The sequence below is a fragment of the Phocoena phocoena genome, chromosome 5, assembly GCF_963924675.1.
Source record: "Phocoena phocoena chromosome 5, mPhoPho1.1, whole genome shotgun sequence".
Lineage (NCBI taxonomy): Eukaryota > Metazoa > Chordata > Mammalia > Artiodactyla > Phocoenidae > Phocoena > Phocoena phocoena.
In genome coordinates, this window is record NC_089223.1 from 122,995,455 (window position 1) to 123,023,283 (window position 27,829).

At 34.7% G+C, this 27,829-nt stretch overlaps 1 protein-coding gene across 1 annotated transcript in view; it reads left to right on the plus strand.

Annotated features, from left to right (window-relative positions):
• FAT4 (FAT atypical cadherin 4) overlaps window positions 1-27,829 on the plus strand; it is a 170,153-nt gene that overhangs the window by 51,964 nt on the left and 90,360 nt on the right. The window contains exon 2 of the mRNA XM_065877754.1: window positions 20,515-20,646. Coding sequence (XP_065733826.1) covers window positions 20,515-20,646 — 132 coding nt within the window. The remainder of the gene's footprint in view (window positions 1-20,514; window positions 20,647-27,829) is intronic.

Sequence of the window (27,829 nt, forward strand, 5' to 3'; positions counted from 1 at the left end):
ACTGAGAAATTGACTTGATTTCCTGCTGTCTGCTGTAAGTAACATAAGTAATAATACAGAAATAGTTGGCTCACAATTTCATTTATTCAGTGAATAATGAGAGAGCCTCTAGTATTTGCTAGACTTAGTCCTAAAGGCTGGCAACATGAAAAATGTCTCTTTTGTGGGGAGGATCAATTGTGGGAGAGTTGTAGGATGATTCTACAAATATATAAGTTGGATAATGGATAGTGACCTGTTTTATGAATAAAACTAAATATAGTGATGTACTGGAGAATGATGGAGGTATGTGGAGAATACACTTTATATCAATATAAGGTCATTTAGAGAACTGCCTCCTGAGAACGGGGCATCATAAAGGTCAATCATTCAACTAGTCTGCTCCATCAGGATGAGAATCATGTTTTCCTTGTTGGTTAGTACATCCAAAGTGCCTAGTACAGAGCCTGGTCCTTGGTAAACATACTATGATAATGCTCTATAAGTGTAAGTTACTTCTTAAAAATATTTTAATAGATGTCATGTTACTTAATTTTTAGAATGACCTGAGGTAGTGTGCCAAGAATTATTAACTACATTTGGTGAGTTTGAGATACTTAGATCACACAACTAGTAAATGGCAGAACTGACCAAAAAAAAAAAAAAAAAAAAAATACAGAAGCAGCTTTTCAAACAGTCCTCTTCTTAAATATATGTCACAATGATTCATGATTAATCATGTTGCTAATATTGAGTATGGAATTTTTATGAGTGAAAATTACATTTATTTACATAATAATAGTGGACTGATTTCAAATCAGTTTTGATATGCTTGCACCCTTGCAATGGTCCAATAAGAAAGACAGTATTATCATATTCATGATTATAGACATAGAAATAGTAGTTGAGAAAAGTTGTCTTCATCAATATCACATACACTAGCAAGTGGAAAACCCATGCTTTTAATTTAAGATCGAATAGGAGGAATCTTTGCTTTTATGGATTTCTTTATGTATTTAAAATATTTTTATTTTAAATTCTAAACCTAACACCTTTACTTTTTAAATAGTATATATTTTTCTGTTTTTACAAAATGTTAGCTCTTCATTGTATTGAATTTAGAATATCTTAAAGAACAAAACAGAAATAACCACCATTAATAATCTGGTATGAGTAATTGAACTCCTTTTGTCCTAAAAAGAATTACAAATGTGAAATATGTTTTGAAATTTGTGTAAAAGCTAGAGTATTATTTGATTTAAATCTATTATTTAAGTTTAATTTAATGAAGTAAAGGTAATTTTATGAGTTATTCAAATCAGAATTATAGTGATGTGGCCTCACATATATGAAGTAAGTCAACATGAGGAATATTTTGCTTATAGTTTCCTTTTTATCCTGATTTTATCTTAATTGTGCTAACAAAGGCATGTTTTATCTAAAAAGAGATCTGAATAAGGGTCAGATCTCTAAAAAATGTTGACATTTTTTACTGTGAACCTAAAATATGTTCCTTCTAATAACTGAAGCTTTATTTCTATAACTAGAATCTACAGTTCTGTGTGTGTGTATTGAATGTTGTGTTCTGTTGATTACAAACAACACTTCAGCAGTGCACTATTCAATACTAGTACTGACATCCCTTTTCTTAATGAGCACTAAATGTGTGCCAGTCACTATTCTATATGCTGTACACCCTTTATGTCATTTAATCATCAGAACAACACACTGAATGTGGTACTTTTATTATCCCAAAGTTACTGATGAAGAAACAGGGGCACATGCAAGTTAAATAATTTTCTAAGTTCATATAGATAAAAATGACAAATCCAGGATTTAAACCCACTAACAGCATCCTTGTCTACCTTTAGAAATAAGTTGTAGGCAAGGAACAACCCTTGTTTAATATCTAATTTTAAATAGCCTCTAGATGAAGATAACAAATGTATTAGAAAATAATGGCAATTATATGCATTCTATTTCAGACTATTTTTCCACTTTCAATAAATTAAGATAAATGACATATTTGTTAAAGTGTGAAATGTTAGGAAAAAATCTTAGTTCTAGTCATAGATCTCTACTGACCCTGAAATTAGGGATACCACTTTAACTCTTTGACCTGGAATTCTTTATTCAAAGGAATCAAAGGAGATGATTTCAAAGTGTTTTCCAATTCTAAAATTCTATTAAATCATCTTCTATGTTATCATTTGATTGTCTGTGTGTGAGTCAGTGAATGTAGTCATGGCTTCAACCTTCTCCACATGTTTCCCTTGCATCCTTACTTGTAAAGTGAAACTGAGTGTAATGAAAGAATGATAAACCTAGTCACACAAGCCCCTATTTTTAAAACTATGAAGCATCAGTGTAATTTAACAAGCTTAATAATATTCCATGACACATAACTAAAACTATTCTTTAGAAAAACTCAGAAAGGAAGATGCTGTCTATAAACAGCCATCTTTGTTGGCTTCAGTACAAATAAATTATATAAAATAGGCATCACTTCCTTATTCTGTAGATTTACTGATTTCAAAGGCCTCTTACCTACTTTTTAAGAACTTTAGCAAGATATAGTTCATTTTTCATAAAGTTCATCCCTTTAAGGGGTAAATTCCCTGGCTTTTAGTACATTCACAGAGCTGTCCAGATTGACCCGTATTTTCTCTCTTTGCTTGTTGAAGAGCATCTATCCCCACAAAGTGTTCGGTAGTGGCATTCTACCAGTACTTGCTGAATAAACCACTCCATGGATATAAGGGTATAGCAGAGGGAGCCAGATAATCCTAGCTAAATGCAGATGAAATAGCTTGTAAAAACACAAGGAGTAATTAAGTATTCAGATATAGATTCCCAGAGGCATGCAAATAGAAGATTAAAATAACATGTTTATTTGTAATTTTAGCACCTAGAGAAACAGTGTAGGCTTGTTAGCATCAGATAATTTGCCAAGTATGACATTTGTCTCATATATTTGGAATCACTTTATGTGGCACTTAAATTCATAGGCACATCTTTGCATCTTCAGAGTAAAATGAATTAACACTCAAGAGTAGTTTTTTGGTTTTTTTTAAAAAATAGATTATCACTTGAGAAAGGGCCACATCATAACATTTAATGGCAAAAGTTGAAATTTTTCCATGGGCCCTAGTGATTTAACAGCTCATAAAACCAACAAAAAGAAAGTTTGATCCTTATTTTAGGTTCCTTCTTGTTGATTCTAAGTTGAAAGCATAGCAAGAACGTTTTCACTGGCAGTCCCCTTTATCTTAAAATTTAATGGCACAACATATTTGTCAAAAGCAGCTAAATTATTTCTCATGTGTACACTTGGTTGAGGCAGTTATTACTATAGAAAAGACAAAAAAGAAAATGAGATTTTATTCCATATCTTGGTTCACCCGTAGCTCCAATGAGCATTTGCCTGAGTGTTCCTCTTCATTTCACTGAATGATTATTCTTTATGTTTACTCAGTCCTTGGCCACCCGCTTGGGTGCCCTAATGAGTGGGTTCCCTGGAGTTTGGGCCTGTAACTGTGTATTATGAAAATTCTGTCTGGTGATTCTAATTTGTAAACCTCGTTAGAAACCACTGCATTGAAAGTAAGTAAGCTCTTTTTTATCTCTGCCCTGGGTTCAGTAGTTTTCATTATCCAGTAGATGTCTTTGTAACTTAACTCAAAAGATTTTCCTGACTTTTGATGCCGTCCACAAAAGCATTTTCAGGAACTACTTAATCACTATTTTTAACTGATTCTAAGATTTTATTAAAAAACATATTAATGTGTGATAATTACTAGTAAGTTTTTCATTTTAATAAGAAATTATTAAGATTTATAGTCACTGGCACTATGTGATGACTATGTTTATAGTCACCATCATTATATGATGACTTTATATTTGTCTGACATTCTGCAAAACTTCATTATTTTTGCATTTGGAAGCTTCATATTATATATGAAGAAGCTGAGGCTTAGAAAAGGTGACAGGTGCCTGGATAATAGCATCAAGATTAAAACGGAGGAATGTAGAGGTAACTTTGCTAAATTTCACCCTGCTGATTAACAGAGACCTTATTTTCAGCAAAACAACATATACAATTATTGCTATTAATTTGAATTTTATTGAGTATACATTTAATTTGAAATTTTTTATTGGTTTCTGATTTGTAAATACATTTACAAAGTTTTTACCAAGTTTATACTTTTATATATCTAAGAATGTACTGTTTCCACTCCAGATTATGCTGTTCTTCCTACACTTATGTTTTCTTGCCTTACACTTAATGTTATTTCTGAAAGTAGACCCCAAATAAGCTAATTTTGGTTTTGCTAAGATTTTCTTAAATATAAACCACTAGTAGCTCTTAAATATATTATTTTACTAACTAATTTTATTAACTATTAACTAATACATACATGCATGGTTATTTATTCTTTTGTTACATATGTTCTGAGTAATCATGTATATTTTATTTTATTTTATTTTTTTGAGCTGGTTTCCTTTTTTAAAATTTTTATTGGAGTATAGTTGCTTTACAGTGTTGTGTTAGTTTCTATTGTCCAGCAAAGTGAATCAGCTATATGTATACATATACCCCCTCTTTCTTGGATTTCCTTCCCATTTAGGTCACCACAGAGCACTGAGTAGAGTTCCCTGTGCTATACACTAGGTTCTCATTTGTTATCTATTTTATACATAGTATCAATAGTGTATATATGTCAACCCAATCTCCCAATTTATCCCACCTCCCCCTTTGGTATCCATGCATTTATTCTCTGTTTCTGCTTTATGAATAAGATTGTCTATACCAATTTTTTCAGATTCCACATATATGCGTTAATATACAATATTTGTTTTTCTCTTTCTGACTTACTTCACTCTGTATTACAGTCTCTAGGTCTATCCATGTCTCTACAAATGACCCAATTCTGTCCTTTTTATGGCTAAGTAATATTCCATTGTATATATGTACCACATCTTCTTTATCCATTCCTCTGTTGATGGGCATTTAGGTTGCCATTGTTACAAAAAGAATGAAATACCTAGTAATAAACCTACCTAAGGAGGCAAAAGACCAGTACGCAGAAAACTATAAGACACTGATGAAAGGAATCAAAGATGACACAAACAGATGGAGAGATATACTATGTTCTTGGATTGAAAGAATCAATATTGTGAAAATGATTATACCACCGAAAGCAATCTACAGATTCAATGCAATCCCTATCAAATTACCAACGGCATTTTTCACAGAACTAGAACAAAAAATTTTACAGTTTGTATGGAAACATAGAAGACATCGAATAGCAAAAGCAATCTTGAGGAAAAACAAACAAACAAACAAAAAAAAGAGCTGGAGGAATCAGACTCCCTGACTTCAGACTATACTACAGGGCTACAGTAATCAAGACAGTATGGTACTGGCACAAAAACAGAAATATAGATCCTGCACATTTTAAAAGACAAGTTATTAATCAAATTAAACTTTTAAATTTTAGATTTTTATAGGTAATATTTGCTTTTCCTGAGCACTGAACTTCTAAGAATTAAAATATACTCTAATTATGAATAAACAGATTAAAAAATGTTGGCAAAGCCTTGCAAACCAAGACAAAATTATAACATTTTAGTTGATTTTAATATTACCTTAGCAAATAGAAATAAGAAGTTAGATGTTTTAAAAATATTCATTAAAAGTAGAGAAAACCTTATTCATTTATTCACACAACTATTGTCTCTAGTAGGCAATTGAGTATGAATTATAATTTGTGGTTTCCTTTAATGAACAGTTTGCTCAAGCAGAAAACCTGAAAGAATATTACACACAGGGTTGTGACAGCTTATTGAGACCTAGAGCATAAGACATGAGCACTCCTCTCCTCAAACACTTACAATTTTAAAAAATTCATAGATGTGAGAATAGCCATTGCCAGACAAAAAGTATACCTACTCTGTTCCACACTTACAGATATATTTCTGGTTGCATATATTGAATTGGATATAAAGACCAATGAATTTAGGAATATAATCTTTAAAACCTAAGCTGTTTGCAGCAAAATGTCATTGTAAGAGCCCAAGATAAAGGATAACTTTAAGAATGTCATTAGGCCGATGAGGTCAGAAAAGATGGTTTTGATCATTGTTACACATCTACCACTTAAAATAGCACATAGTAGGCCTTAAGTAAATATTTATTGGATAAATTAATGGAAAACAACTACAGAAGTATAGTTGTTGCTTAGAAAGGTAATATATGACACACCAGTCATTTTTAATATAAAAATAAGCTGTAATTTAATATTATTTCTTGAGATGGGTATTGGGTCAGAAACTTTTTTTCCTTATCACAGATGAGTCATAAAACTAATTTGAAAATCACAGAGAATCTCAAATTAGGTCCCTGAATAGATAATTATTAATTGTAAAGTATCTTCTTTTAAGGAGGTAATATTTGTGTTACAGATTCTTGGCTCCAGGAATTTTATACATATCTTCTAATCTTTGGTTTTGCAAATTTATTTTTTCATGTGACTAAAAAAATATTTATTGTTATTCCTGCTCACCAAATATTGCAGTGCAATCCTCTAAATTTAACAACATTCAAAACACTATGCAATAAAATAAGAGAAAAAATTTCATGCTCAGGGTTCACCATTGTAATATAACTTAGATTACTTTCTCAATTGCTACTATGAAAATTTTAAATGTAGGAAGTAAACTGCCCTGAGAAGATTAAGTTTTCCTAAAGGTGGTTTCATTGGCAATGTAGTAACTGGGAATTATGTTCTCTATTGTAGAATGTTTATGAAAATTGCTTGATTTGCAATTTCATTGGTTTTATTGAAAGCTCATGATGTACAAAAAGATAAAAAGATGTGCTGTGTGAATAAGTACTGTATCTACACAAGGATAAACAGAAAAAACCTTGATTAAATGAAGTGTGGAAAATGGTTACAGGCTCATTCCAATATCTTTGAGTTTGCAGTTACTTGGAAGCATAAAGTTTGTCATGCCTTAGTTTTGACACGGAATATACTTTTTTTTAAAAAGTGAGAACAAATTTTATTTTATTGCCATGATTAAAAACATGTCAAAGAGAATGAAAAATGTTAACATATTAAATCAACTTTTAAAAAGTGAATTAATAGATTGTAGAGCTCCAAAACAAACACATCGATATTTTCGAGTGAATAAATTTTATGTACTTAATCTTTCTTTTCACTGAATTTTGAATTTAATTCATACTTGTTATATTTTAAAGAAGGAAATTTCCAACTTGAATTTCCTATGCTTTTATGGAGTTTATTCTTAGGGAAATTAGGTGGGTGAAGGTGGTTTTCTACTACAAAGACACAAATTGAAAGAGGTAAACTTAGCTGTTGTAAATACTATTACTACATTCAAATAACAATATTAACTTGCAAGGGTCTTTTTTTGTCACAATCAATAGTCTAATTTGAGGGTTTTGGTGTTTTTTAGAAAATATTTTACAAAGAAAGACTATGCAGTATAATGGACAAATGTTTTTGGTAAAAGGGAATTTTATGTGAAAATTTGCACAATGATTTTTCATATATATACATAGAATATTAAAAATTGTCAATAAAACATGTTGACAATGCTTAATCACACTTTACTATTAATAAAAACGTTAATAAAGACTATTAAAACTGTAATTTATTCTCTTATTAAAAAGTATTCTCTGATTAACTGAAAAAACACTCATAGGCTCTAATATCTAAATACAATCACTAGAGGAAAGGGATAGATTTCCTGTAACATTTATTAACATAAGCAGACTGTGAGAATTCTATTAGTCTAGACAGGAGAACTGCAGTGTTTCTTTTGTTTTTCTTATTAATTTTGACAGACTTGAAGTGCTTGCAATTCTGCACTACCAGGTTTCCATGAATCCCCTACTCTGATATAGTTTAATTTTGCATCCTTACCATGGGTTTAAAAAATGCTTTAAAATGGGTTTTAAAAAGTTACTTAAATATGAGTGCAGAAAAAACTAATTAGTAATGGAAGATTACATGAAACATTTTTCTTTTGTTTTGGTTTTAGTGAAAAGAATATGCCTTTGAAAAATAAAATCAAAGCATCTATTGATGTCATCCTACTCATGGTTATAGAGTTATAAATTGAGAAAGAGTGAGAGTATATTTGGACAAAATAATCAAACCATGTTATTTCATGGAGATGATTACTTGTAGTCAGTAAGTATTTATGATTGGCATATCTTTTTCATCACTCTTGAGTCTAATCTCTTAAAGTATAGAGATGTTTTATTATATTTTGCTCATTTTTTCTCTTTTCAAGAGAGTACACTTCTGTAACAGTTCAATGATTTCTTTAAAGTGAAATACTTTTTAAAAAATGTATTAATCTTCTTGTGATACTGTTATCACACTAAAAAATTTGGTACTTTGGCTTTGACAATGAGAAATAGAAGACAACCTTCCACACTGAAATATCTTTTTAAAGAAAATGTATTTTGCTATTTATTTCTTTATTTTTCACATTTAAAAATATTCTTTCCAATTAATTAGTTTTTACTTTGCTAAACATCAGGGAATCATTCTTAGGACTTTTGCTACTCAATGTAATTGCTACAGTTGATGGTTCACCCCAGCTGGTGTCCTCTGCTCTTAATTTTGCTTATAAAATACCATTCCCTTCATTTCTATGTATATAACTACAAGATGTTCTACTGCAATAAGCATACTGGCTTTTAAATCATAGAACAAATGTAAATTAAGTGCCTACTGTACGCTAAGCCCTATGCCAGAAACTAAATGTTCCATGTTCCACTGAAGCTTAGAAGAGAAACAGTCTTTCTTAATTCATTGAAATAGGCTTTCTAAATATAATTAAGCACAGTGCATTGCAAAAAATTTATGCTTTGACAGTGAATTCAAAGTTTTCAGAAGATATATTTTAGATTAAAGTTATATTCACTCCTGAATATTGATGAGCTAATGCTGTTTCATATGAATAGAAATTGTTACATTTTTGAAGTTAAAAAAACATCTATGGGACTTTGTAAGCTATAAATGGGACTTTAATTTTACAGTGTGAAATAGTTGTTTAAAATATATAAAGAAGGCTTCCCTGGTGGTGCAGTGGTTGAGAGTCTGCCTGCCGATGCAGGGGACACAGGTTCGTGCCCCAGTCCGGGAAGATCCCACATGCCGCAGAGCGTCTGGGCCCGTGAGCCATGGCCACTGGGCCTGCGCGTCCGGAGCCTGTGCTCCGCAACGGGAGAGGCCACAACAGTGAGAGGCCCGCATACAGGAAAAAAAAAAAAAAGATATATATATATATATATATATATATATAGATAGATAGATAAAAGGTAAAAGATATATATATATATATATAAGCAGTATAAACTAATAACCAACTAAAATAAGATAGAATAGCTATGTCAAAACATGATGTCTTTGGTATTGAGTAATCGAAATTTCTTCAAAGGTGAAAGCTAATGTGCAAAGGTGAAATGGGGCAGAGGGATCATTTTGGCATTGTAGCAATTCCATAAGAAAAATCTAACCAGGCCTCATGTGGGGCCACTTAGTCATAGGAGCTGCATTGTAGTTGTGCCATTATTATTTTCTTGTAGTGTTTCCTATTTTTTTCATAAATTTCACTCTTAAGAAAGACAATTTCATTGACTCAACCCAGTCATAATTTGTTCCTCTTGGGTCAAGTATTCCCACCCTCTTGCTCTAAGTTTTGGATTGTGGGAGGGGCAGGGGAGCTTGATCAAAACTTGATCATATCTTGTTTTGCATTGTCCTTCTAAAAGGGCATGGTGTGTTAAGAATGGGAAGTTATACAGGCTAGGAAGATGTTAGTAAGTTCATAGCATTAAATATTACCTCATAGTATAAGGTATACTACAGCTATCAGTATACGTTAACATTTTTTTTCTTCTTTTTGCCCCTCATTTTAAACAGAACAGTAATCCATTATTAAAAACATAATAATTAACATATTCAATAAATGAATCCATTTTTTTTGCCTTAAGGTATCTGTCAGCTATTGCCACAATAATGTTGCATAATAAAGAGCCACACAATCTCAAAGCCCTACAACAATACACATTTATTCTCATGCATCTTTGTGTAGGCAGTTGGGTTGATCTAGTCTGGGCTCAACTGGAAAGGTCTGCTTCAGGCTACAAGTCTCTCCGTGTCAATGTCTCCTCTATTCAATGTCTGTTGTCCTCCTTCTGGTACTAGTGAACTAGCAGGGACATAGTATTCTAATAACCATGGCAGACGTACAAGAAAGCAAATACATTGCAAATCTGTACTTGGGTCATATTTGTAAATATCCATTGACTGAAACAGTATCATGGATGAGCCCAAAGTCAAGAGGCAGAGAGAGAAACTCCACCTAAATGTGGGAGGGACTGTGAAGTTGCTTATAGGGATGGGTGAAGAATTGGGATCAAGAATTCAATCTACCACAGCTTGTATCTTTAATATAAATCAAACTGCTTTTCTATTTTTCAGCAGTCTTAATAGAAGCCTTTTCTTTTAAAAAAAATCCAGGATCTATTAAGTCAAAAAAAAAAAGTGAAGAACAATTTGGTGGAATATTTTTATTTGTTTTTCTTATACTACATTTTCCTTTTGATGTGTTTTTACCACATTCAGATGAACAACTGTTGAAAAGTGTACTCCAGGATGCTTTTGCAGGGTGTTTGTTTTGAAGAATAGTATAAAAATTTCCATAAAGTTTCATATGCAACCACAGATATTTTAACTTGATCCTTTATTCTGCATTTACTTTTAGGCGTCCTTAAGAATCTGTTAAAATGCAGAAATTATGCAGTATTGATTTCAGGAAAAGTTGAAGTGGTTACACATGATTGCCTTTGCCTTAAAAGAAATCCTTATTTGGTTCTAATTTCAACAATATTGAAAGCACAACAAAACTAGCTTTTTATTATGTCACCACACATTTGGTGAGTTATGGAAAGCATTTTATTTCAGGAATGGAGTTAACTGTGTCTTGTCCGCACTTCTAGCCATTCTTGTCATCTCTGGCTACTGTCCAAGCCTGCCTGTGACTCATACATACTTCTTTCCTGGTAAGAAATGCATTGAAATCCCAGGAACATATGCTGCTGACTGCTAGAAGAGTTTTAGTGGTGAGAGATTAATGTAATTGCTTTTATTTGAGAAATATAATTGGTCACAGTTACATACATGTAGCTTATATGTAAAATATGTTCTATTTTAAAACTCATGACAGTCATTTTTACTTTGCTTTTAAAAATTATTCTGAAAGGAATCTAAAATGTATATGCTTCATTCTTTCCTCTTATTTCAGAATAGTTGGAAGGGAAAAAGTACAAACTTATGTGAAATAAATGCACAGATATCTAAATATACACAAAACTTAATTTAAATTTCAGGTATAAAGTTTGAAATGACAAAGTATTTGTTAGCCTAAAATTCCAAAAAGAGGAATATTCTAATTCCCCAATTAAATGTTGCTTCCTCAGATATTATCATTATATCATGTTTCTCTTATTAAAGTGTTTTCTCTTTAAAAACATAGTAAAATATGGGCTTCCCTGGTGGTGCAGTGGTTGAGAGTCTGCCTGCCGATGCAGGGGACACGGGTTCGTGCCCCGTCCGGAAAGATCCCACATGCTGTGGAGTGACTAGAACCGTGAGCCATGGCCGCCGAGCTTGCGCGTCCAGAGCCTGTGCTCCGCAACAGGAGAGGCCACAACAGTGAGAGGCCCTCGTACCGCAAAAAAAAACAAAAACAAAAACAAAACAAAAAAAACAAATAGTAAAATAATGTTTAGTATATAAGGTAATATTTTAGTGCTAAATTTCTGTGAAATACATGATTTTTCTATTTTTTCTTGTCATTCTGAAGAAACACTGTACCTAAATGCAAAGATTTCCTTTCTGATGATCGCTGAAGCTTCAGTAAAGTTGGGGCCTGCAACAGACCTGTGTTCTCAAGAATTTCTAGTTCATGTATACGTGCAGTAGTGGTGCTATTAATTTTCTCTAATAGGTCACATCTAACCCCTACTGGTCTTCCATTGTTTGGGATCATAGGTCATTTCTCCATAGTTTGATTTTCCCCATTTTCTTCAAGATTTCAGTTTCAAAAGTTCAGAAATACCATCAAGATGAGACAGTACACTATGATTACAGCTACCACAGACTCTTGTGAATAAAGTTGGTTATACATCATAAATAAATAAATACCTCAAAGCATTGTTCACAGAGTATGATTGGACCTTACACACCTATGCAGTCCAAACAAGACATTCCTGACATTTAGGGACTTGTAGATGTAAACTGTTCTTTGCTAGGGCTCTCTCATAACTAAAGTATGAGTCACTTGCAAACCATAATAGATTCTGGCTCTGCAACATGATGAAGTGTTCTGGATGTAGTGAAACACTTCACCCAGACTTATGGCAGCAGAATTCCCAGTGGTCACCCAAAATAGGGAAAGAAATGAAGAACAAAATTAAAGGAAATATGCAAACCCTGGCACCATCCCTTCATGGCAATACAGCTTTTTATTCTTGTTGTTAAGAGATGGAAGTACTTGGAGTTTAAACCCATAAATGATAGTACAAGTAGGTGTTGAATTTTCTTGTTCCTAATGACTGAACTTAACCTCATACTTGAAATTTTAAAAAGGGGTAAGATATATGCCCTACCAAATGAAATTATTTGGTTAGTTCTTCTACCAAAAAGCTAATATAGAATGTCAAACTTTCTGCAGAAATGTAATTAGACCTTCTGCTATGTATTCTCAATATATGTAGGCTTTGACACAAATTTACTAAATAAAGCCTTGTTATTGGAAGCCAACATAGCATGCAAAATGTGTCAATCCCACTGAATTGGGTGAATCACATAGTATTTGGCTTCATTTGAAGACAGGGAATGGGAAGTTATCACCAAACATTTAAAATATAAATTTGATTATTTACTTGAGCCATGGTTTCGATATTTCTATCTTGATGTCTTTGTTTAATGAATGCTGCTCTCAATTCCCAAGTTTAATGTCAAGTCATAGAATGTTTCTTTGCACACACCACCCTGATGTCCCCCAGCATGAAGCCGCTCACTGCATTGCAGGCAGACTCATACTTCACACACAGCCTCATCTCAGACAGGAAAGGTGGAGTTTTCCTTTTCAGAGTCAAAGGAAGTGACAGCTCAGGCTTGATAGTTGTACTGATCCTGGTGTGGATTTCAGTTTCGTTACTTTGCTTTCAACTTCAACTTCTCACTTGAACCTCTATACAGAAAATTAAATGCTAGATTTCAGCATTTTGTTTCATGCTGATGAAATAAAAATTGTTTTGAGTGTAAGATTAGACTTTATCCTCACTGAATTTCAGTAGCACCTATACAGTATAAACTAGGGCATCGTTTAGCAAAGTGTTATTGGAGTGACATCATAATGACTTATTAAGGGTAATACACATTTGAATGACCTCAGTTATTTTTTCATGTTTATTCATGACTTTTGTGGCGTTTAGTGTAGTTGTTTCTGAAGCAGTGATGGGCATTTCATAGGATCTTATATTCCAATCTCCCAACTGGGAGATTTCCTGAGTTGTTATTGTATATGTTTATATACAAGATGTTTTTCCTGAAGCTCTTTTAAATCATTTTTCTGAGTATAAGGTTATTGAATTATCATCAAATATAATGTCATATCATAAAAATTATACATGATGGCATCATGGACACACAAGAACTAGGAAATCAATGGAATTGGATTGGTTCTAAATATTATTGTCATATAGGGCAAATTTGATGAATACATTCCTTATATACCAATAACATATCTAATTTATTAAATTTGCTGAACATGTGACTCTAATAAAAATGTAAAAATAATCTGGGTTTGCTTTTAAAACAAATATCTCTGGAGAGAAAGTTACATGCTAGAGATGGATAAGTTGTGAGAATGCAAAAATGAACAAGACAATTTTTGCCCTCAAAATTCTAGAAGTTACAAATTTGAGCAGTATAAATGATCTGTTAACCTTTGCAACGACCAATTTCTATAATATATAAATGTGTTAAAGAAATCAGAGCAAAAAATACTTCCCTTGAAATAAATATTTTTGGCAGAATTATTAATTAAAAAGGAGTGTTTAAATACAATTATCACAATATCTTTGGAGGTAATACATGTGAACCCTAAGCATTATTTTTGGTGCAATGCTTTGTCACAATTTATGTGGTAATAGTAGTATTTGAGAAACTTGGAGTGTCAGTTTCACAAAAATAAAAAGGCAGTAATGTAAATAATTACGTTTCGCACTAAAAAAAGCAACTAGTCAAGCACTATTTGCTGTGATATGTCTTCTTTTACTCTTTTATAGTTTATGTACTTTATGTCTGTCCCACCAACCATTTAGACTTTAGTCATTTCTGAAAATGAATATTACTGCATCTTTTGAGAAAAAGAAATAGCTTCTTTGTAGACATTTTAAAAGCAGTAACTTTTACTGATATCTACAGAGAATTTAGCTATAGTTTCTCTACTTGTAATGTATATCCACCACCTTTTTGCTGAATGTTTAATAGTCTTCCAGTGACATCAATAAGGCAAACCTTCACAGATTATTTCCCCTTAATGTAAATATATATAAAGGAATTTAAAAATGAGCAAGAAGGTGGATAAAGTAGTATTTGTAGGGTAAATAAGCAAACATTAATTTCTTCAAATATTATTTTCCTGTACACATCAAATGCATATTTTGTTTGAATGATCTCTGTCTTCCTGCAAAGATTAGAGACAGTGGTCTAAGGCATATTATGCTGCTTGCTCCCTAGCCTGGTTTTTTCCACAGATGTCTGCAAAAGTCAGTGGACTAGAGTTAAGAGGCTGACAATAGTTTTTCTTAGATAAATCACTTGACATTTCAATGCTTTGCTTTTGATTAGGAGATGAACTTGATGATATCTAAGATTCCTTCTAAGAATTTTAATATTTCTTCTTGCAAATGAATGGATTCCTAAACCTTTGTTGTATTATAAATTTTAGTCTTTCAAAAGAAAAAAAAAAAGATTGTTTTCCAGAACATGTTATGTAGGTTGCAGGAAGACTGTGAATTAAAAATATGTTTTGGGGCATTTTTCATCCTGATTCACTAAGAACCACTTTATTTAGCTTGCAGAGAGATTGTGTATTTAAGAATATGTTTTTAATTGTGGTTGAGATAGTGATCACAATGCAATTATCAGTTTATTAACTGGAGAATGAGCTCATAATGGACCTTGATATTTTAGTCAATTCCTTAGTCTTGAATATAGTGTATTACTTCTGTAATATCAACTTAATTTAGTGAAATACCATATTTTATATTTACACATATGTAATGATTTGATCATTGCTATTGCTAACTAATGATAATAGCAATTGCTCATTTATTATGTATCTGTATTCTGATTTATTGACTTAAGAAATTAAAAGTAAATCCCCAAGATATAACATCATTCCTGATGCAGTGCAGAATAAAATGATAAATTGCATATAATAGGAAAAAATTTTTAAAGAGAAAAGCATTGTACTCATTTCATAGTAACTATTTGCACAGTAAGAGTTTTAGTTTTTAAATATCCATTTGGCTATTCAGCAAGTAGAATATCAAGGATTCTATTCCTTCAGCATAAATAAGTTTGGTGCCAATATTTAAAGCCATATTTTTAATTAACTTTTACCTTTACAAAACTACCAAAATACAAACCAATTTTTAATGAATTGATCATTAGCGCCTTAATCTCGGTCATGTTTTTGTCTTTAAATATCATCATTTACCAAGGTTTCACTGTCTAGGGATCAGGTATCTCAGCTTAGAAAGTCATTATTCTGAAGGTACCTAAATGGTAATGGAGTGATGGCCATAGACAATACCTATGGTTCAGCCATTAGCTGTAGCTGATGTTTTTGCTATGAATAAGTCAACCACAAAGCTACCAACTGCCTTTGTAATTGTAGCACATGAAACCACATATGTTCCTTAAGGGTCAAATATCTAAGCACAAAGGTCAACATTTGATAGGCAGGCATAAAATATGCAAGTACCTTATCTTAATGGTGTAATGTTTCTTTCATCTTTGAGGGTCAATTTTCACCAACTTACAGAATTGATACCTTAAAATGTCCCCAGACTTAAGTGATGGAAGCTACTGGCAGTTTGTATTTGTTTTGTTTTCATTTAAAATACAGCCACTTGTGAAGGGAAGCTTCTGAGTTCAAAATGTGATATTTTTCGGACTTCTCTGGCAGTCCAGTGGTTAAGACTCTGTGCTTCCAATGCAGAGGTCATGGGTTTGATCCCTGGTCGGGGAACTAAGACCCCACATGTTCACAGCTTGGCCTAAAAAATAAAAAAAATATTTTTAAATATGATAGTTTTTACAAAATAATATTTAAATGCAATTATTTTGCTTATTTCAGATCCAAACAAATATAAAAATAGATGTAAAACACTAAAGGGGCAATGCTGGCACTAAAAGCTTAGCTATGCTGTAGTTTTTTTTTTTTTTTTTTGCGGTACGCGGGCCTCTCATTGCCGCGGCCTCCCCCGCCGCAGAGCAACAGGCTCCAGACGCGCAGGCCCAGCGGCCATGGCTCATGGGCCCAGCCGCTCCGTGGCACGTGGGATCCTCCCGGACCGGGGCACGAACCCGCGTCCCCTGCATCGGCAGGTGGACCCGCAACCACTGCACCACCAGGGAAGCCCTACGCTGTAGTTTTTGGTGTGTCTTTTAAAAGAATGGAATGTATTTACCAACGTATACTTTTTTTAGTTTAGGAATTATATCTTAGACAGTTTTTAAATCTCAGAATTTTAAAATAAACCACTAATCTAATTTGTACAGAAAGGACTCTTTAAAAATTATAATGTCTTAATTCTTATTTCCAGATATCTTCTCTAAACTTTTAATGTTTGACTCCTGTGTTTTATATGATAATATTTCAAAACAAATCATACCAAATCTTAGTCCAAAGAGGGAGTAGTAATGGAAAAAGACTCTCAGGTTGGTGGCAGATCCAAGAGAGTGAGCCAAGTGCATGTTAGGATCTGGACTCATCAAGAGAGATGGTAACTGCCAAGGACAAGATGCAGGGCAGTTCAAAGAATTATCCATGGTGTGGGGAACTAACTTCTTGGAATCAAGATGTCAACAGTATGTTTTCCTGGAGGTAGTTGTAAATGTTTCTATTTGTACATATTTCCATGATCAAATTTCATTTCTTCCCTGCAAGGGATGGTGGCCTGTCTTATTTTCATCTGTTTTTTGTTTTGTTTTGTTTTGTTTTGTTTTGCGGTACGCGGGCCTCTCACTGTCGTGGCCTCTCCCGTTGCGGAGCACAGGACGTGCAGGCTCAGTGGCCATGGTTCACAGGCCAAGCCACTCTGCGGCATGTGGGATCTTTCTGGACAGGGCACGAACCCATGTCCCCTGCATCGGCAGGCGGACTTTCAACCACTGCGCCACCAGGGAAGCCCTCATCTGTATTTTTAATGACTAACATATACCCTTTATGTGATAGATCCTAAAATATTACATGGATAAATATTGGAATCAGTGACCACCTCATAGGTAAACAGGGTCCATGATCTTGGAATTCTTGGTAGTAGAAACATGGCACACCGAGTCAGAAGTGAAGGGATTGCAGGATGACACCTATTTACACCAATAAGTTCAAATCTCCTCTCCTAGGTAATTCGTACTCCAGGCAATTGAGGGAATCTAGAGGAGTCATGCTGAACGCTTTTCAGGAATACTTGAGGAAGTGTGAAGTGGAGAAGAGAGACTGGACAGTTAGAGAAAATATCCAGATTTTTCTTTAAAAAGGAATATAAAGTTTCAACTTTTTGATTGGCAAGCTGACACTGATTTGGAAAAAGCATAGTCTGGCTTATTAAATGGATGACCTATTGTGTCCTTAACCAAAAATATAACCTTTGCATATATCAGATCCAATGATGAGATGTTCTAGATCTGTGCCTATAACTGGTTGATTCTAGATACATTCAGAAATGTTTAGTTTTGAGCTCATTAATATTTAACTAAATTTATACTTGCTAATAAAAAAGGAAATACTTTTCTGTACCTGAAGTGATGGAGTTGGCCAAAATTTCATAGAGAATACATGATCACAGACTTTTAGAGCTGTATCTAGGAATCACCTAGTTCATTTTTTTTTTAATTCTGACAAATATTTATAGGCTGACCCAAGATTATATGGCTAGTTAGTTCATATGTAAGTGTTCCAAATTCCAGACAGGAATAATATGCACATTTGTAAAAGTATATTTATATAGCTGTGACGTACTTTTCAGATATGATTCATTATGTTTATTGAACACACACACACAAGCAAGGGAGGTATGTGTGGAGAGAGAGAAAGACAGGTTTGCATTGTAGTGAAGAAAACACTGACTTACTAGATCTTAACCTACGTACCTTTGGTTAACTCATTTCTCTAATGGAAGATAATAGTACTTGCCTCATAAGGCTCTTTTGAGGATTTTATATGTATATATGTGTGTGTGTGGATGCATGTGTGTACACATATATATAACTTAAAACAGTGTTTGCCATGTGCATGTTAGTTACAACTATTAAAATATAGAAGGGTCTTGTTCAGTTCATGCACTCATAATGAAGAATCTTTCTATTACACCCAACATGCTTCTAGTGTGTGGTACAGGTCCTGATGTATCTTTGATGTCATGTTTAATTGGTGCCAGTCTGGATTCTCTTTACCCTCAATTTAGTGTTCTTCCTTCCCCCCACAGATATGAACATATACTTACATAAACACACACTCATATATGCATGTCACATATGCAGTCTCTCTCTGGTTCTGAGGAACACCTAGTTCTGTCTTGGTAGCTTGAAAACCAAGATCTACTTTTTATTGAACGCTTCCTTCTGGCTACTCATTTTGCCAGCATCATCAAGGTTTAGTCTTCATAAAATGCTCCAAGATAAATGTTATTATCCTAATTTTAAGATAAGGAGACTGAGGCTCAGAGAAATTAAGTGCTCGAGTTTCCCCAGTTAATAAGTTGCAGAGACAGAATCTGAACTCCGGTCTTTCTAATTCGAAAACTCATGTTGTTTACAACCTTGCAAGGAAGTTGGAAATGCTCCTTATAGACTGCAGTTTTAGCCATTGTGGATCTTTTCTAAAGGAAGTGGTGTAGAGAATGATGTCAGCCAAAAAAGAAGTGGCAGATTTCTAACTACTGAGGCTGTCTTAACCACTTCCTAGACTAATTTGAGCCACTAGCTATGATCAAAACTGTCCTGTTAAGTGGTGGAACTATAATAATTATTTAGCACTGAATTTTGTACATTGTTTTCTGGGTTTTTCTTTTTTATCAATTGCTCATCCGTTTACTTGCCTAGCTTTCCTGTATGTCCCACTCATTCCTTGCCAGAGAATAATGACAATCCTACCTATTACTTCTCCCTCCACCCAAGCCCGCCCTCCTCTCTTCCTGGAAAAGAAGAAACCAGAATTCTTTTTCTCTCTCCTAATATTCATACTCATCACTCTTGGATCTGATGGAGTTTTTACAGTGTAACTATAAAAGATGACATTTCATCCTAGGAGAAAAATGTCCTGGTTATATCTGAGCTAAATGGATGGATGGATTTTTCTCCATGACTTGATTTTGTGACCCAACTGGGGAAGCTTTCAGTTTTATTAGCAGCTGTCTCCCCTTTTCTTATCAGATATTCAGCTTTTAGCACCTAGCTCGAAAGAGAAAACACATGGTTTGAAGTTATTATTTAAACTTCACAAATTGTTATTTCTAAACAATTTTTCTTAGGTAGGGAAACAAAGCTCTGACAAGGATCTTTCAAACAAAGCTGTTAATATTTGCAATTTATATGAATGCTACATCTGAATGGAATGATTGTTTAGCTTTAGTCACATTAAGATGTGTTGAAAGGAGTGGAAATAGAAAGAAAAGATGTGTGTGGTTTTCTTCCCCTAAAGATTGAGAGTTGACTTTAAAGGGAAAAATGCTGAGTGTTTCTTAAAACAAAATGTGAACTTCTTTATTTCCTTTGGACATTAGTTGCCAATGTGTAAACATTTCAGGAAGAAATTTTATACAACCTCATCTGTGTGTCAGGCAACATTTAATGGTTGAAAGACAGTCCTAAGTCTCAACAATTCTTCACTGGTGCACAAATCTGGGGATTAAAATGACAGTTGATCATGGACCTATTCTATTATAAACTCCAAGTTGATCATTTAAAGTCAGTTACGATCAACAAGTCAAATGATCTTTATTTGGCTTTTATATTTTTCTATAAATATTTCACAACTTTCTCTAGGGTATTTTCTGTTTTTGATGTCATATGTGAAGGTTCTGATTCTTTTTGGAAGGACTATTTGAATAGACTCTTGGTATACAATTTAATTGGTATCTTGCAGACATATGCAATAGTCATACATTGTTTCTTTCTCTCCTTGTAGGTAGAAATAACACTTCAGGATATCAATGACAATCCACCAGTGTTCCCAACCGACATGCTGGATCTCACAGTGGAGGAGAACACTGGAGATGGCTCTAAGATTATGCAACTAACAGCCATGGATGCTGACGAGGTAGTTCAGACACCCTCTCTGAATTTTTGAAACCTAGTATTCCAGTGATCTATCAAATTTCTATTGTATGTTGACAACATTTATTTCCTAATAGCTAAGGTTAAGTGTTGTGTGCTCTTTTCCAAAGAAATTAAGTAATTCTTGAAATATGATATAGGAATGCTAAAATAAAGACTGTCTAGTCATGATTTTCCTTTGATCAGCAATTAACAACTCAGTTCATTGCTGGCTACATTTTGGATTTCTTAGCCAAATTATTTTAATTTCTCAAATAGTAAAAAATTCCTGCAGAAATATCTTATTTTTTAATGCTAGTATCACTCCCATTTGCTATCTTATAACATATATAGCTAAGAATTTATTTTTTATTTGTAATTGAAAAAAGCAAATTATTTAAAATTAAAAAAAAATTAAGGTTACCTTGCAACTTTTCATTTAATTTGCATATATACATATATGCAAATATATATAATTTAATTATAGCCTTATATATTTTAAGGAAATTATCTAGGTAGCTAATGAGTTTTCAATTCCATTAATAAACAGAAATTTCTTTCCTAGTGGTAAATTGAAATTTGGGGGCACAATCTAGATTTCTATCTTCTGTATTTATATTTTAAGTTTAGCTAATGCTCCAAATGGCATAGCAGCTTATATAATTTGTAATTTACATTTTTCCCATTAAAAAAATAGTATCACTTGTTTTCTCCTTCTTGCTAGGTAAAGGGTTTAATTAATGTTCTAGAGTTTTGGAAAGAGGAATAACGTTCCCCTACACTAGTATCCCCTTTCTCTTTAAGCTAAGCCCCAAACAGGTCAGATAATTTAATTTCCTTACCCTCAATTAAAATCCAGAAGTATCTGAAAACTTGATTTTTGGCTTATTTCTTTGACTTTAAAAACGTAAATAGCGGGTTCGAGCCCCGGTCTGGGAAGATCCCACATGCCGCAGAGCGGCTGGGCCTGTGAGCCATGGTTGCTGAGCCTGCGCGTCTGCAGCCTGTGCTCCACAACGGGAGAGGCCACAACAGTGAGAGGCCCGCGTACCGCAAAAACAAACAAAAGAAAACGAATATATAAATATACGTATAATTGAATCAGTTTGCTGTGCAGCAGAAATTAACACAACATTGTAAATCAACTATACTTCAGTAAAATAAAATTAAAAAAAAAAAGGGCTTCCCTGGTGGCGCAGTGGTTGAGAGTCCGCCTACCGATGCAGGGGACACGGGTTTGTGCCCCGGTCCGGGAAAATCCCACATGCCGCGGAGCGGCTGGGCCCGTGAGCCATGGCCGCTGAGCCTGTGCTCCCGGAGAGGCCACAACAGTGAGAGGCCCGCGTACCACAAAACAAAAAACAACAACCAAAAAAAGGTAAATAATTCAATAGCAGACTAATATTTAACAGCCAGTACAGACATATAATGACTTAGTCATTTATACATTTTGCCAAATTTCTTTTTCCTAAGGAAAAAGAAACAAAATAAAGCAAGGGCATTTAGGTAATTGTAGTTTTCTACTGAAAAAGATTTGGTGTTTCAAGTTTAGTACCTCCTACTCAATTTTATATAGAGAAAAGTTTATTCCCAATTCCAGTTACCATTAAGAGTCGTGTGCAGAATATGTCTATTATTATTGATAGATATGAAATATCATCAACTATAATTTAGTAAATACTGCATTTCCTTAAAGCTCATCATTGATAATATATATTTGGATAGCTCAATTCATAAAATTTCATTATCTCTTATTTAGCAAACTAACTAAAAATCAACAACAGAAAAGAAGCTCATGCAATTGCTATAAGCCTACACAATCAATACATCAAATAATTGTAATTGTAACAACTGCTCTGTTAGCTATACTCTCTGTAGAAACAGAACAAACAAACCTCATTTATTTCAAGTGATTTATCCAAGGCAGGAAGCAATAATATGTTAATTATAATATATATATATTCCGATGGGATACACTAGTCTCTTAAGAACTGATTATTTGAAAGAGATGCCAACATTCAACCCTTTTAATACTATTACGTTGATACTGTTATAATTTTATTTTCCCCTCTACTTTTTCTTTTCACAATATGACAGAGAAGGGTTAATACAAATGCAGTGCTACCTGCGTGTTTATTTTTCTCTCTTTAACTTTTCTGTGTGTGTGTATGCCCACACACACTTGCATTGTCTTCAAGTTCATCTTTTGAGATGTGTTTATATTTATGATGAAATTTGAAGAAGGCTGGGAAAGTCCTCATGTCTCTAGGTATTTACGTCAACACGGTTTTAGTGTACTTGTTTTATTTCTATTGAGTTTTGTTTTTTAAGTTAAAAAAATGTAAGTAACCATGCTGGTGTTATCCTGAGATATTCCAGTTTTTCTTTTTAAATTACTAAATGTAAGGTGATGATAGCTAGGATATGCAAGAAGTGCATTTGAGGTGAGAAAGGGTGGGGAATTAAAGGGGCAGAAACGGGTAAAGTTATAAAGCAGGAATAACTAGGGAATAGAAAGAATCGTTTGCCATTCAGGGGGCGGTAGGGATGTTGACAATTTGTGCAGGATGTGACTGCACCTGAAGGCATAAAAATCACCACTGAGTATTTTGTAATAGGACCTGTAAGCGGGGGCAAGGAGAGGTGGGGGGGAAGGAGGAAAAGGCAGCAGAGGATGGAAGGGAGGAAATAGTTTCACCTGCAACTTTAAAGAAAAGAAGGGGAGGAGACCTTCAAGATGGTGGAGGAGTAAGATGTGGAGATCACCTTCCTCCCCACAAAAACATCAGAAATACATCTACCTGTGGAACAACTCCTACAGAACACCTACTGAACGCTGGCAGAAGACCTCAGACTTCCCAAAAGGCAAGACACTTCCTACGTACCTGGAGAGGGCAAAAGAAAAAAGAATAAATAGAGACAAAAGAATAGGGACGGGACCTGCACCAGTGGGAGGGAGCTGTGAAGCACACACTAGGAAGCCCCTTCCCGGGCGGAGACTGCGGGTGGCGGAGGGGTGAGCTTCAAAGCTGCAGAGGAGAGCGCAGCCACAGGGGTGCGGAGGGCAAAGAGGAGAGATTCCCGCACAGAGGATCGGTGCCGACCAGCACTCACCAGCCCGAGAGGCTTGTCTGCTCACCCGCCGGGGCGGGCGGGGCTGGGAGCTGAGGCTCCGGCTTTGGTCGGAGCGCCCAGAGAGGACTGGCGGCGTGAACACAGCCTGAAGGGGGCTAGTGCTGCACAGCTGGCCAGGACGGAGTCCGGGGAAAAGTCTGCAGCTGCCGAAGAGGCAAGAGACCATTGTAAACAAGCTCCAGAGAAGAGCGCGAGCTGCGGCTACCAGCGTGGACCCCAGAGGCAGGCATGAAACACTATGGCTGCTGCTGCCGCCACCAAGAAGCCTGTGTGCAAGCACAGGTCACAATCCACACCTCCCCTCCCGGGAGCCTGTGCAGCCCGCTACTGCCAGGGTTCCGTGATCCAGGGACAACTTCCCTGGGAGAACGCACGTCACACCTCAGGCTGGTGCAATGTCATGCTGGCCTCTGCCGCCGCAGGCTCACCCCACATCCGTACCCCTCCCTCCCCATGGCCTGAGTGAGCCAGAGCCCCCCAATCAGCGGCTCCTTTAACCTGGTCCTGTCTGGGCGGGAAGAGATACCTTCAGGCGACCTACACGCAGAGGCAGGGCCAAATCCAAAGCTGAACCCTGGGACCTGTGCGAACAAAGAAGAGAAAGGGAAATCCCTCTCAGCAGCTCAGGAGCAGCGGAGTAAATCTCCACAGTCAACTTGATGTACCCTGCATCTGTGGAATACCTGAATAGACAACGAATCATCCCAAATTGAGGAGGTGGACTTTGGGAGCAACGATATATATATATTTTTTCCCTTTTCTCTTTTTGTGAGTGTGTATGTGTATGCTTCTTTGTGTAATTTTGACTGTATAGCTTTGCTTTTACCATTTGTCCTAGGGTTCTGTCTGTCTATTTCTTTGTTGTTGTCGTTGTTTTTTGTTTGTTTTAGTATAGTTTTTAGCGCTTGTTATCATTGGCGGATTTGTTTTTTGATTTGGTTGCTCTCCTTTTTCTTTCTTTGTTTTTTAAATTATTTTTATTTTTAATAATTATTTTTATTTTAATAACTTTATTTTATTTTATTTTTCTTTCTTTCTTTTTTTCTCCCTTTTCTTCTGAGCCGTGTGACTGACAGGGTCTTGCTGCTCTGGCTGGGTGTCAGGACTGTGTCTCTGAGGTGGGAGAGCTGAGTTCAGGATATTGGTCCACCAGAGACCTCCCAGCTCCATGTAATATCAAATGGTGAAAGCTCTCCCAGAGATTATAAGAAAATTATAAGACACTGATGAAAGAAATGAAAGATGATACAAACAGGTGGAGAGATATACCGTGTTCTTGGATTGGAAGAATCAACATTGTGAAAATGACTATACTACCCAAAGCAATCTACAGATTCAATGCAATCCCTATCAAACTACCACTGGTATTTTTAACAGAACTAGAACAAAATATTCCACAATTTGTATGGAAACACAAAAGACCCCAAATAGCCAAAGCAATCTTGAGAAAGAAAAACTGAGGAATCCAGCTCCCTGACTTCAGACTATATGACAAAGCTACAGTAATCAAGACAGTAAGGTACTGGCACAAAAACAGAAAGATAGATCAATGGAACAGGATAGAAAGCCCAGAGATAAACCCACACACATATGGTCACCTTATCTTTGATAAAGGAGGCAAGAATATACAATGGAGAAGAGACAGCCTCTTCAATAAATGGTGCTGGGAAAACTAGACAGCTGCATGGAAAAGAATGAAATTAGAACACTTCCTAACACCATATACAAAAATAAACTCAAAATGGATTAAAGACCTAAATATAATGCCAGACACTATCAAACTCTTAGAGGAAAACATAGGCAGAACACTCTATGACATAAATCACAGCAAGATCCTTTTTGACCCACCTCCTAGAGAAATGGAAATAAATACAAAAATAAACAAATAGGAACTAATAAAACTTCAAAGCTTTTGCACAGCAAAGGAAACATAAACAAGACAAAAAGACAACGGCAGAATGGGAGAAAATATTTGCAAATGAAGCAACTGACAAAGGATTAATTTCCAAAATTTACAAGCACCTCATGCAGCTCAATATCAAAAGAACAACCCAATCCAAAAATGGGCAGAAGACCTAAATAGACATTTCTCCATAGAAGATATACAGATTGCCAACAAACACATGAAAGGATGCTCAACATCACTAATCATTAGAGAAATGCAAATCAAAACCACAATGAGGTATCACCTCACACCAGTCAGAATGGCCATCATCAAAAAATCTACAAATAATAAATGCTGGAGAGGGTATGGAGGAAAGGGAGCCCTCTTGCACTATTGGCGGGAATATAAATTGATACAGCCACTATGGAGAAGTGTATGGAGGTTCCTTAAAAAACTAAAAATAGAACTACCGTACAACCCAGCAATGCCACTACTGGGCATATTCCCTGAGAAAACCATAGTTCAAAAAGAGTCATGTACCACAATGTTCATTGCAGTGTGATTTACAATAGCCAGGACATGGAAGCAACCTAAGTGTCCATCGACAGATGAATGGATAAAGAAGATGTGGCACATATATACAATGGAATATTACTCAGCCATAAAAGGAAACGAAATTGAGTTATTTGTAGTTAGGTGGATGGACCTAGAGACTGTCATACAGAGTGAAGTAAGTCAGAAAGAAAAAAACATACACTGTATGCTAACATATATATAGAATCTGAAAAAAAAATGGTTCTGAAGAACCTAGGGGCAGGACAGGAATAAATATGCCAATGTAGAGAATGGACTTAAGGACATGGGGAGTGGGAAGGGTAAGCTGGGAGGAAGTGAGAGAGTGGCATGGACTTATATATACTACCAAATGTAAAATAGCTAGTGGGAAGCAGCTGCATAGAAGAGGGAGATCAGCTCGGTGCTTTGTGACCACCTAGAGGGGTGGGATAGGGAGGGTGGCAAGGAGATGCAAGAGGGAGGAGATATGGGGATATATGTATATGTAGATCTGATCCACTATTTTGTAAAGCAGAAACTAACACACCATTGTAAAGCAATTATACTCCTATAAAGATGTTTAAAAAGAAAAAGAAAAAAGGAAGACATTTTTTGAAAACTGCTTTTGGACTCTTATGTTTAAAATTTTAAGCCCCTGAGGTTGTTTTCCTTCTTGGATATGTTTTCTCTTAAATTTTTTAGTAGCATTTTAATGACTACTGACTATTTCCAATCCTGGCTTTAGAAACCAATTTCTTTGGCTCTATGCCATGCATAATGGATACCTAGGCTTCCTATGGCATTCAGAATTATTGGCTGTTTCCTTTTTTGAGTGGTTTATAATAAATTAATATTAATGCTTTTAGGTAAACCTTCTATCTTCTTCTCTATTGTCAGCTCCTTACCGCTTAGTTAAATTTGAAAATATGTATATATATATATATATATATATATATATATATATATATATATGTTTGAAATGTTTTCTTTCTTACCAAATCGTGGCTCTGTTTTCTTTCTTCATCTAGTTTTGAGTAGGAATCAATACTGAAAGCAAGGAGTTGCTTTTACTTTGTGGCCAGCATTAAATTGTCACACAACTATCCAGTAGATTGATTTTGCAAGATTAATAGAATTCTTTAAAATGTTAAGATTATGTAGGTAATCAGCAAATTATGTCCATATATTCTTTAGCTTATACACTTGTCCTTAATTAGTAAATTGAACATAAAAATATTAGTATGTTAGAGAAACTAGTAGGTCACTGAAGAGTAATGCCTGGGTAAAGGAATCAGTTTTAGAAAGCAACATATACATGTTGAACGTAATTTAAATATCTTTTGAAACATGTGTTGGATCAAGATACACATCTCTCAGAAGCATGTGACTTTGTCAGTCTCTTGTTTCCTTCGATAAACAGAATTATTATGCTTGTAATTGGCCAGGATACTCAAGCTTTGTTCCATGGTACCATATGTGTTTTTGAAAATACTACTTAAGTTCATAAAATGCATTTGCAATTTATAGCTATTTACTTTTAGAATTCCTTCCACTTACTTTTGTCTCTGTGGTTCCTCAGGAGAGTGGAGTATTTTTAAACAGCATTATTTCC